A 12954-nucleotide genomic window follows, 5' to 3' on the forward strand; every position below is an offset into this window, starting at 1 on the left:
TGTGGGAAATCACACCTATTAATATAGCTTTCTTCATTACAGAGCCCTGAGAAGAGACACTGACTTCATAGCTCCTACATGGATTTGATGCCTCATTACTACTCTAAAATGCCTGACTTTTCCACAGGTGAATGTGGAAAACAGGCACAGCACTACTGTCAGCACAGGAAATATAAATGCTGTGTAAGGAGAGGAAGAGAAAGAAGGATGCAAAGCCAGAGATGGAAAGAACAGAAAAGGCTGTTTCAGTTGTAAGGGACCTACAAGGACCATCCAGTCCAGCTGCCTGACCAGTTCAGGATGACCAAAAGTTAAAGATGTTGTTAAGGGCATTGCCCAAATGCCCCTTAAACACTGACAGCCTTCAGGCACTGATCACCTCTCTGGGAAGCCTCTTCTACAGTTTCACCACCCTCTCAGTAAAGAAATGCTTCCTAATGTCCAGTCTAAGCTTCCCAGGCACAGTTTTGAACCATTCCAACGTGTTCTATCACTGGATCCCAAGGAGAAGAGCTCAGCACTTCCCTCTCCCATTTCCCCCTCAGGAAGCTGCCAGAGAGCAATGAGGTCACCCCTCAGCCTCCTCCGAACCAGAGAAGCCCAGAGCCCTCAGGTGCTCCTCACAGGACATGGCTTCCAGCCCCATCACCATCTTTGGTACCCTCTGGACACAGTCATGAACCTTCACATCCTCACCTGGTGATCCCAGCCCTGCACTCAGGGCTCCCAACCTGAGCACAGCAGGATAATCCTCTCTTTTCCCTGCTGCTCATGCAGTGTTTAATGCAGCCCAGGATGGGATTTGCCCTCTGGGCTACCAGGGCCACTGCTGGCTCCTGGTGAGCTGCTGCAACCAGAAACCTGCTTGCAGGGCTAGTGCCAGGCATTGCTCCACCCTGGGGGCAGCAGCTGACATTTGACCTTGTTAAATTTCATCCTGTCCAATGTTCCAGTGGGGTGGGAAAAGGATTTCCACCACAGGAAAAAAGTGTCTTCTCTCTCATCTTACTCCAATGTCTCCATTTTAAGGCTACTCTTGCATCTCAACAACTTTACAGTTCTTTTGTTTCAGTGGAAAAGTATTACCTTCAGAAATGCATTTATCTGGCTCCCAAAGGGGAAGGAAAGCCTAATCAGTATAAGATTAATTTTCTTTGTTCCAAACATTGCAAGTATGATCCCTAATTTATACTAGGAGAATTCATTCTCTCATATCTATTCCTAAAAGAAGCTACAGAGAAATAATTCCTTGCAATGCTCAGATATTTGGTAAGTTAAACAAAGCTCCCCATAGGGAAGAGTTTTTCCTTCATCTGGGTGACTACAAAATAGAGGCTCTGAATCCTGACCAAGCAAATATTACTTCCTTAAAACAACTGCAGGTTCCCCATGGACTTGTACTGCCTGTGAAAATAATCATAAAATTATACTATATATTCCTACTCTGTTATAGATAGTTACTTTTAGAATTATTTGGTTGTTTTGTTTTTTACAAAAGGAAACAAAGAAATGTCATACAAAACCAACAGAGACTCAGATTACTTATTGTAGTTATACATTTTCCCCTTATAGAGCAAGTTTAAAGGGAGTTATCTTTCTCTGTGTCATGATTTCAGTATTTTAACATGGATTAATGCCTTCAATAGATTAATGTTATGTGTTAGATTAATTATTTGGAAATAGCATTTAGAAAAAATGTAACCTTAGAAGAATTACATTTAATTCATTATCTAATACAACAGCATTATTTTGGTCTCTATTCCTCTTCAAAAAAATCAGAAACTGAAGATTCCAAAGGATGAAACTGTTGGTAGTTTCTACTAAAAAAAACCAGGGAAAACACTTTCTAAAGTTATGTGTAACAAAGAAGGAAACTTAATTTTACCAAGAATGAAAATATTTTCCACACAATTAAATATTTAATCTGGCTTTCTCCTCTTCTTGCTCAATATCCTCACACCAGGCACTAGAACTGAAGGAGCTTTACATCCATAAATGTACCTGACTGTACAATCAGTTGTTTGCTTTGGTTCATCTACCCAGTGTGTAACAGCAAAGCTACTTATGGGAGTCAGACTAATCCTAAATTAGACTGCTGTGATTTTTGTTGTACTACTAATAAATTCTTGGCTTACACAGACAAGGTGGGCTTCCTTTGCCCATAAACAACATTCTGAGCATAACAATTCCTAACCTGCTTTACCTGTACTCTCTTTACTCCCTGGCTTTTTCTAGTGGGAATTTTGCTGCCATTTACTTTTCAGTCGCTTTCCTTATGTTTGCTGAACCTTACCTCGAGTTCAGCCTTGCAGAATTGTCACAGAAATTTATCAGCAGAATGGTGGAAATTTATCATTCATTTCAACATGCAGTGATACTTGACTCACAAAAAGAGACAAACAAGTGTAAATGATAAATGTATGCAACAACATATAGCACAGTCAAGGTCAAACAAACCTTTGGTTCCCACACCCTTAAAAACCAAGAACAAAGGACACTGAATGAAGGGTAAAAGGTGGCCATTTCAGAATTACTAAAAAGGTTTAATGATTTATCATATGACACCCAATAAACTGAAGAGCACCTACTGCACAAAAGTTTACCTTCACACCAAGTTTGCTTCAGCAAAAAAAAAACCAAACAAACCAACAAATCTTATTTGGTGATGTACCTTGTTGGATAAGAGCTTCAGCTGCAGGTTCCCCAGACCCTGCATTGACATACTCTTCATTGGGATGCTTCCTGTTGTAATGCCTCTTCAGGGACCCAGATATATTGCAGGAATAGTGGCAGTGTGCACAGCGGAAGGGCTGGGAGCAAAAAGGAAAATGTTGGACTGTATTTCCTCACTTCTTCAGGATACTGGTCTAAGCTACAATGTTTTGATCCCAAGAAAACATGTTCATTTCTGGCTTGGGCATCTTTCAAGGCAACTCTCAAAACTTCAAAAGAAATTGAAGCTGTAACTAAACATTACCTAAATTTGGTTCTTTTTATTATGTGCAAGACAACAAATATTCTCACTATTACAAGAATATTACCCAGTTTTTGTAATTCAGTAAATTGTGTCTTTTCATAATTGATGATAACAGGTCTAATCATGTGGAGACACTCTACTGTGAAATGACTCAGCTGCTGTGAGCTTTGGTCTGACAAAGGGCAGCAAGACAACTGAAATAACTGAAAGTTCAGCATGATTGCACAGCCAATCGAATTTAACAGCTTCCCCTTCCTTTTCCTTTCCCCTTTCCTTTCCCTTCCCTTCCCTTCCCTTCCCTTCCCTTCTTTCCCTTCCCTTCCCTTCCCTTCCCTTCCCTTTCCCTTCCCTTTCCCTTCCCTTCCCTTCCCTTCCCTTCCCTTCCCTTCCCTTCCCTTCCCTTCCCTTCCCTTCCCTTCCCTTCCCTTCCCTTCCCTTCCCTTCCCTTCCCTTCCCCTTCCCTTCCCTTCCCTTCCCTTCCCTTCCCTTCCCTTCCCTTCCCTTCCCTTCCCTTCCCTTCCCTTCCCTTCCCTTCCCTTCCCTTCCCTTCCCTTCCCTTCCCTTCCCTTCCCTTCCCTTCCCTTCCCTTCCCTCCCCTCCCCTTCCCTTCCCCCCCTTCTCTCCCCTTCCCTCCCCTTTCCCCTTTTCTTTCACTTTTCCCTGGCATTTGCATTTCTCTGACCATTTGGTGAGCTGACTTTTGCAACTAAATTAATTAATTTTTTAAGAACACATCTCTCTTCAACTGACATACAGACAAATTCCTAAGGAAAAAAAAATTAGGAAAACAAACATTTGAGCCTAAAGTTAACCTTTGATAATAACTTTCTGACTGAGATATATCACACTTATAGGGAGCTTGACACAAGCATTAGGTCCTGTAAAAGCATGCAGATGTTGACTGAAGTCCTCAGGGAAAAGTCAAGTTCCTCAGAATAGGATGGGAAATGTTTCATGCACAGCAGTCCCACCTAAAGCTCCTCAGCAGAAAATGGTTGGTACAGAAATGTTCATCCAGGAGCTGAATTTAAAGCAGGGAAATGTCTGCAGTCAGGGTACATTGATTAGAACACTCTCCTAAGCTCATTGCTCATGATCTTCCTTCAGGTTCCAAACAGCAAAAATAAGGAAGAAAAGTGATGTTCAGACTCCCTTAACCTTATGCTTCAGAGGGTACTGTAAAATTCAGCTACTCAGTATTTCAGAGATGGATACTCTCTTTCTATTGCTGAAACTGTCATTTTTTAAGGAAAAGAATGCAGACAGACTGCTGTGCTCTTGTAGCACTCACTTGTGCAAGTCATGCATGTTACCGACTATTGGATAGCAGGACTGCAAATTCATGGAGCTGGGAAATATGATGGATTAAAGGACCATTAGGTCACATAAGTACTGACATTTCTCTGAGCCTGATAAGCATGAAAACAACTGTCCTAGAAGGAGGCAAACATTTTTTGAACTCTAAACAAATACTCCTGATTGATCTAACCCAGAGTTCAGTTCTCTTAATGATGTCTTGAACTGCCACATTTATGTGTAGGAAGATCCCAAGGTCAGAACCAGCTGCATTTCAACAACTGCACTGTGAGTGCATTAATCACTTTAGCCATAAAAAAAGGAAAATCATGTCTTCCCTTTTACAAAAAAAATCTTTTAAAAAAATGTAAGTCCGGCACAAAACCACATACTTAAGACAGAAAAATTATTTGTTCAGAATGTATCATCTCTTTAGATTACTTGTTTTGTCTTCCAAAACTTAAACCATCATTGAAAAGACTGCCTGCCTTGCTGCTTTATGGTACTTGTTAAGAATGCCTGCAGTGTAATCTACATAGAAGTAAAATGATCTGTTAGATAATGAAAGATGTTACGTATGAAAATAATATCATGTTTTCAATAAGAAATATGTTCACTGTTAAGATAAAGCCTCACATTAAAATGAACATTCCCTTAAATAAAAATACTGTCTTTTCTGGAAAAGGAACCAGTATAATTCCTATTTAGTGAATATAACATTTCACAATACATTACCATAAGGACCTATCACACTGAGAACCGATGTGAAATTTAGAAATAAAAACATACTACAATTTATTAAAATAAACTGTATCTCTAATCTAAATACTTCATATAAACATCAACAATTTTCAAAACTCTTCCCAATGCATGTTTTGGATAAATGTTTTAAGGTAAGTGTTTTAAAATAAATTCTCTTCTATTTTCTTCAAGTATATGAACTCATCTGTAGTACAAGAGACTGGCAAATTTCAGGGAAAATTTGAATGAACAGTGATAGTGGGGATTTGCTTCCATACCTTCCTAGAACATTTTAAGGTACATATCAGATTCACTCATTCAAGGACTGACAATCAAACCCAAAAAATTTGTTTCATATTGCAAAACACTGATATTTTTGTCAAATAAAACTACTAATTACAAATTGGTCATGAACAAAATAACCCTGTTTCAAAAGTCTGAATATAAGGTCAAAATTTCCAAAATATTAAAGTGTGTATATACTGTTAATTGTCATCAAATAAGAAAATGTGCCAGTTTCAACACTGCTATCTAAAGTTCTGTGTATTTTCTAATAACTTTAAGTATGATTTATATGTTTTCTTACCTTGAAAGAGACATGTTGTTCCATATGACGTAGGAGCTGTGGTTTCTGGGCTGCTGTGTAGTCACATACTGTGCATTTAAACTGCTTTCCTGCAATGGGAATAGCAAATGGAATAATTTTTTTCTATTTAGGTTCAGAAAACTATTGATTCTATTTCCTCATAAAGATAAATTCCAAAATGCTAAGAAAGAAAAATAAGAGAAGTCTGGCACTTGCTCTGCAAAATTTTATTTAACTAGAGCTAAGAGCAGAATAAGGGAGGAAAAAGGCTCGAGTGCAATCTTTAAATAATAAGCATTAAATGCCCTGGATTCTCCTGGGATAGTCACTTGGGAAAGAAGAATAAGAATGGTTATAGTGCACCCTAAATGGAAGAAGGAAATCCATTATTTACAACTGCAGGCACAGCTACTTTGCTGTTTGTAAAGCACACTTGGAAATCCTTAAAACACCAATGTTTGATCTTGTTCACATGGGTTTAGTTATTTCTGTCCCAGGCACTGAATTGCTATGATTCAAATACATTTTCCCCTCAAAGCAGTCTCTCTCACTAATCTATTTTTTCCCTTATGATTTAAATGAACACAATTTCCTTCCTTTTATTCTCTGGGTTTCACACTCTCCTTATTTTGCCTCTACGATTCTATCAGTCCTGCTACCTGCAGCCAAATTACAAAGTGAATTAAATACTGAAAGACTTCATTCCTGAATTAAATGTGCACAGCTGGCAAATTGTATTTGGCTGATGTGGAAAAAGGATATGCTAAAAACTACTCCAAAAGTAAAAGAATCAAAAGGTAAAGTATAAGTAGAATAGATAATGTTCTGTATTATCACAAAGAGATGGGGTTTCTTAGATTCCAGATGCTGATGAAAAAGGCAAAAGCATTTTATACCAAGTGTGAAAGTTTCTATAAAACATAGCTAAGAAGCACCTTCTGGTATCTAAATAAAATAATGAAAATCAGGCATTCTGGTTTACTTCTACCCACATGCAGTAATGACCCTGCACTACAGAACTGCTTGTTTTCATGTCACTCTTGAGAAGTCTGTCTTCTGGAAAAGAATAAATCAGACACAAAACTACTTTATATTCCACAACTTAAATTGACCTTGCAGGGCTCTGATATTTGAACAAAAATTGCTTGGATTCATAAGTCAGGAAGACAAGACTCATAACAGTGAAACAGCTTTCAAATTCACTTATTTGTGAAATAACTGAAGAACACTAGATGTGTGCTGCTAAGAACTTCTGCAGTGCTGTCACTACAGCAAGGGACACTGGGCAAAGAGAAACTGTCACTCAGAAGGCTGAATGTCCCCTGCCAAACCACATTCCTGGTGACAAATGTCCTTTTTCACAAGAGTTTGAAATGCATGAAAAGTTTGCTGGGGTGGACTTAGTGAGGAAACTTTCTTAAGACTCCACAGACAGTGAGATCCTGCTTCCACTGGAGCCAGTGGTCAAACTCACCTTCCAAAGGCGCTGGGAATTTCCTGGAACAGTTTTGGAAGTGTGAAAAGCAAGGCACAAGAGCCTAAGTCTTGGATTTATTTGTACCAGTCAAAAATGGAGGTTTACCAAAAAGGAACACAGACTCATGGAATGGTTTGGGTTGGAAGGGACCTTAAAGATCATCTTGTTCCAGCCCCCATCACCCTGTGATGGGCTGGGAACCTTCCACTAGAAGTCACTGGAGTTATTCCAGAAGATGATGAATTTGAAGCCAGATAAAGGAGGCTCCTGGTAGTAACAATGCTTCTAGAGCCAAGGTTTCAGCCTGACCTAGCAGTAACTTATAAAAGAACACAGTTCCTCACATGCATTTGAATGCTTAAAGCTAACTTCACACTTTTAAACCCAATCCACACATGGCTAGATCCCGCTCAACTTTAGCACTGTTCTTAACAACACTAAACTTCAAAGCAGTCTCAGATGAATTGCAGTAATGACTTATACACACACAGATTTGTTCAAGAAGCCTAACTAACACACAGGTGAAAACAAATTCAACTTTCATCGCTGAATTTAACCATTTGATTGTGCCAGATGGTGAAAATAAAACAGAAAGTTTTCGAAATGAAACCTCATTAAGTGATTTTTTTTTTAATGGGACCATAGAAAAAGACCTTTTCATTTTTCTTTACAGAATGATCATGCTTGAAATTCTCTTTTCTTTCAAATACAACAATTTGCCTCCTCCTGGCAAGGAATCAGCTGAGGTTTGCATTTGGTAAGTAAAATCTTGATTCTCACATATGAAGCTTAGATGCATTTGCCAGACCTACTACTGATCAAGTTACTTCAAAATACTGAAAAATACTTTTTGAATAACAAGTGATTTACCAACACATAGCATTTCTGCAGAAACTGGTAATAAACCAATAGCTATAATCTTCCTGTAAGATGCAGCATATTGATATAAAAATGACTGTTTCTTCCACTTGAACACACAGATATAAGCATTAAAAAATATCTCTGACACAGAAACTTCAAATGTATTCTAAAAATGTAACAGAGCATTGTGTGCTTTCTCTGAAGGTGTAATTTGAAAATAAAAAAGAATGTAAATTAAATGGTCAATAAGAAGCAGAATGAGGTTTCAAACAATTACATGAGTAACAAAAATCAAGCTACTAAGTCTTAATGAAGGTCTGTACAACTTATTCTGCTAAATAATTTACTTCAGTATGATAATCACAGAATAATAAAGTACAGTTGTGCTCTAAACTATGATATAAAATGGGATACTTTTCTGGATGTGCATCTTGCTTTTTCAGTTATCATCACAGTAATTATAAAATTGCAGGGCAAATGAGGTGCTGAGTGTGAGACTGTAGAGAGTAAGTGCCCAGGTTTGCCACTGGCTGATTGGACACCAGGATCCTAATAATATTCTTGTAGAATAAAAAAGTAAGAGACTTAACAGTAAGAGACAGAACTATTGGCAATTTCAAATTTCTGTTGAAATAAACAATTCTCTGTTAGAACAAGGAAGGCATACAGAGCCAGTAGGAATTTCAGAGAAACCTAATATTTCAGAGACAGCTATCTTTCACATAAATTAATTTCACAAAGTTTTGAATTATTTCCCAAATGGTGTCTCCTGGGATTAAAAAAAATCTGTAAATCACACTGAAGTGTTCAACTGAAAAGCATTTGTTAATAAGGCCTGTGGTACAGCCAATATTGATTGTCCTAAAATAGATTTAATAAATAGATAATAGATTTAATGCACTTACCATCAGCAGTATGAAGGAGTTTATGGCTCTTCAAAGTGCCTTTTGATTTGAACTTTTTCCCACACATATCACAAAGGTGGGTTTTCTCCGTGCTGTGACGATTCATGTGAGCTTTCAAGTTGCTCTTGCTGCGAGTGGCGTACTCACAGAGGGAACATTTGAAAGGCTTAACACCTAAAAATGAAAAAATATACCATGAAACAACCAGGCTGTGCCTTTTCATGAAAGGGTGGACATTCGCTTGAAAGAAATTTCAGATCATGTGAGCAACATGGACAAAGAGAAACACTTTGAAATTTGGATCTGTACAAATAAGAAATTTCACCTACAGCTTCTGTGTAAATGATGCTGAGCTCATGACAGCATCACTCAACTTGCTAAGAGAAAAGAGGAGCTCTTTCACAATTGAATATTGCCCTACTGAAGTACTGAGTTTAGCCAGGAAAATGCTGATATTTGGGCCTTGCTATGCCTACCCTCCCTTTAGAAGTAAAATCCAGGCTGCCTATGTTTATGCCAAGCTGGTGGACGTGCCTCCCTCTAGAAGTCTTCAGGTAACTCTCATTCTCTGTTCTACAACCAACAGTGAGGAAACCTGTTGTAAGGAGGACTGCTTCATTAGGCAGTTAACATGAAAGCAGAAGTTAAATGTGCAAGCTGTGTTTTAGGGTTAATTACTGTCAGATTTGCTAATGGTTCAGGCAGATACAAGCACTTAAAACTTCTCTTCCCTCAAAGCATACAAGAGAGATACCCAGTGGGTCATCTAACAGAAGGTCTATAAGAACAAAATAAATCCTTCAAAGAAAAGCTGAATAAATCTGAATTGGCAGAGTAGTTCAACAGTTTCATGAGGATCTGCACATTTTAGATTGATACTCGTGACCTTAAAATTAGATTTACAAGCATGAAGAATTACAATCTGCTTTAAGCAGACTTGATTGCACACTTTGAATTGGGAAGAAATTTCTATTCACCTCTTTCTCCTGCCAGGTAGATGACATGGGTTCCCAGTCCCAGTCAGAATAAAAGAACTTTGTCTATGGAATACATAAGGAATTTCTTTAACCTACATTCTGCCTTTCCTAAACTCCTTAAAGGAGGAAGGGCCACTGGAGAGGAACCCTGCTTTGCTACATAGGCAGGAAAGCTCACAGTTAGAGCATTCAAACAAATATGCTGAACTACCTATATGGGAACACTTTGGAAACAAGATACCAGTCTGAGAGCACCAAATCCCATTATCCCCTTCATGCAGAGGGATGGCTGAAGAACCTAAAATCACAGGCAATCTGTTCCACAGATTACAAATGGGACTAAAGACCATGTAAGCTGTCTTCAACCTTTTATAAAAATACACAGACTGAGTAGACACAAGATTTTACTGTCTAAAGATTTTAAATTCAAGGCACTTTTAACCCATGTGTTGCCATATTACTGGAATTTCTCCCTAAAAATGTCATAAATATGATGAACATTATCTTAGGGGATTTTGATCACTGTCTGTGTCAAAGGCAGCTAGCTGACATGCTCTTCAGGATTTAATTAAAATATTCACAGAATTTTATGTATACATCAAAGCAACTGGATTTCAATTGGTTTACTAGCAGATTTCCAGACCAAGGATTTTTGGACAAATGTAAAAGGAGCAGCAGAGACTCATAAGAAGATACAGAAAATTACTTGTTTCAAAATACTGAGCATGTATTTAATTCACTTCTCCTTACTCACATAGAATACTTTATAGATGTTTATGAATGTGTTCTGGAAAAAAAATTGCATCAGAATTTTATTAACTTTCATAAAACATTTAAACTGTCTGTTAATGTTCTGAGTGTGAAGTTCCATATGTGATCCAGAATCCATTAAACTGATTAATTGACCTCCAATGTTGCTTAAAGTTTTGCATTTGAGTATAGAAATAAACTTAAATCTGGTGGTTTTTTTAATGTCAGGAAAGCTTCAGTGGAATATGAGACTCATTATATGCCCCAAAGCTCAAAACCAGAGTTTTACCTTCATGAGCCCAAATATGACGTTGAAGGTCTGATCCATTCTTCATAAAATAAAAATCACAGTGGGGACATTTCACAGCTCGTTTTCCAATAAGTCCTTTCAGCTGAACTCTTCTGCCAAGAATCTCAGAAATAGTAGTCATTGAAACCTCTGAGAGAAATGCAAAAAGTAGTAAGAACCCGAAGGACATGAGGGAATTTATTTTGTAAGTAATATTGAAGAACTAGATCCTTATTCAGTCCAACTTTTTAAAAGCTGTATTTCCCCTACTCCCACTCAAAAGTGACTTGAGCAAAGAGCACGAGGACCTTTTTATCCTTTAGGCCTTCTAGGATGCTCTGTCCTTTCTCTCCTGATCTGTGAACTCACTGTCCTCACTGCTGCCTGTTTAAGAAAAAATAAATTAATATTTTAAATATAAAAAACTTGGTTGGGCCACTGGCACAAAAGATGATTTTATTACTGTGACCCTTCCCCATAAGCTAAATTGGCAATTTTTTCTTCAGTATTTTCAGAAGCTTTATTTATGATTTCACCCCAGATTTCCAGATGTCAAGGATCTGAAGACAATTCACTTCAGCCAAAGCTGCAATGGTCAGAATTCTGATAATCAGGTACTTTACAGGGAAAACCAGGCTCATGGAATAAATGTCACTGGAAGGGACCTCTGAGGTCACCTACTCCAAGCACAGTCAACTTTACAGTTCCATTTTCAAAGTTAGATCAAGTTGTCTGGGGTCATATCCAGTCCTGTCCTGAATATATCCAAGGATGCAGATTCTACAGTCTCTCTTGGCCCATTGCAGTGTTTAACCATCTTTACAGTGAAAACTGTTTTCCAAGTTCTAGTCAGAATCTTCTTGTTTCAACTGACATCCCTTCATTGTACAGCTCCAAGAAAAATCTCCCTCTGTCTTCTTTTTAATTAGATTGCTGAAGACAGCAATTAAGATTCCTCTCCTGGCCTTTTTTAATTCAAGCTAGACACACTCAATTCTGTGTATTTCCTTCATATGAGATAATGTTTTGGTTGTCACAGTGAAAAAGTTCAAAATAATGAAGTTTAAATTAAAGTGGCCCAGACGCATAATGAAAACACTGTCAGATGCTTTTAAAAATAAATCAAATTGCTCAATGCACATCAGATGAATGAAATGCTATCTCCTGACTTAATGAAAGTACAACACTCATGCAATCTAAACCTTAAGACATGAAAGCTGGTGACATATTATGCTCCATATCTTATACATTTAGAAGTTCCTGTCTAAACTTCGTTTTTACCAAAAATCACCTTGTCACCTTATGATCAGTCCCAGAATGGAATCACAAAAATCCTGGCTGAACTCTTATGCACAGGGAAAATAACCTCAAAAGGTAACTATAAAAGCCCATGAACTGAGCAGAGATAAGTTTTAAGGTACCAAAAAAATGAAAACTGCAGTCATAAGTCTGAACCCTCATTCTGCCTTTCATGGCTTAGATCCTTCATTCATGACCGCAGGCTAGGATGTCTGCTCAGTGGGGAGCTATGGAAGCTGATGCCTCTCATGCCTCACAACTATTAAGAAATATATTAAATCAGACAGTGGATGAAAGGTAGATAATTCTGAGAGCTGGGACCAGAACCCAAGACTCCTCCTCCACTGCTGAGTACAAAAATTATTGGGCAATAAAGCCAAGCTCTCTTATCTCTTTGGTTTGAAATACTGCTCTGCCAAAGTCTACGGAGATTTTTGTCTCACTGCCCTCATGGGACCAAAATTCAACTCCTCTGCAAATACAGAAGAGGAAGGACTACTTTTTGATTTCATACTTTCTACTTGATGAAACAGAAGAGACAAGGGAGCAGGGCATGCTGAATGATACTGAGAAAGGAAGAAGAGGGGGAGTTCTAGACTATTTTAATGATGAATATGAAAGTGTTTCAGTTTAAATTAATTTTTGATATGTCATTTTAAAATTCAATTCCTCTTAAACAGTCCCCGTCTTTCCTTTCATCTTCATTAATTTTAATTTATATTTTTGAAAACAACTGCACTCATGCCACTGCAGTATTTAATAGTTTGTACCATCAGACCCTTCACATTTATATGGC

The 12954-nt window shown here is 37.9% G+C and overlaps 1 protein-coding gene across 2 annotated transcripts in view; it reads right to left on the reverse strand.

Moving 5' to 3' along the window:
- The window catches only part of ZFAT (zinc finger and AT-hook domain containing), a 77622-nt gene that overhangs the window by 19834 nt on the left and 44834 nt on the right, over positions 1–12954 (reverse strand). For both annotated transcript variants that reach the window (XM_009088274.4, XM_018914116.3), the window contains exons 9-12: positions 10860–11009; positions 8844–9017; positions 5601–5689; positions 2672–2810 (exon numbers count right to left, since the gene is read on the reverse strand). In XM_009088274.4, coding sequence (XP_009086522.1) covers positions 2672–2810; positions 5601–5689; positions 8844–9017; positions 10860–11009 — 552 coding nt within the window. The remainder of the gene's footprint in view (positions 1–2671; positions 2811–5600; positions 5690–8843; positions 9018–10859; positions 11010–12954) is intronic.

The sequence above is a fragment of the Serinus canaria genome, chromosome 2 (genome assembly GCF_022539315.1).
Source record: "Serinus canaria isolate serCan28SL12 chromosome 2, serCan2020, whole genome shotgun sequence".
Classification (NCBI taxonomy): Eukaryota; Metazoa; Chordata; class Aves; order Passeriformes; family Fringillidae; genus Serinus; species Serinus canaria.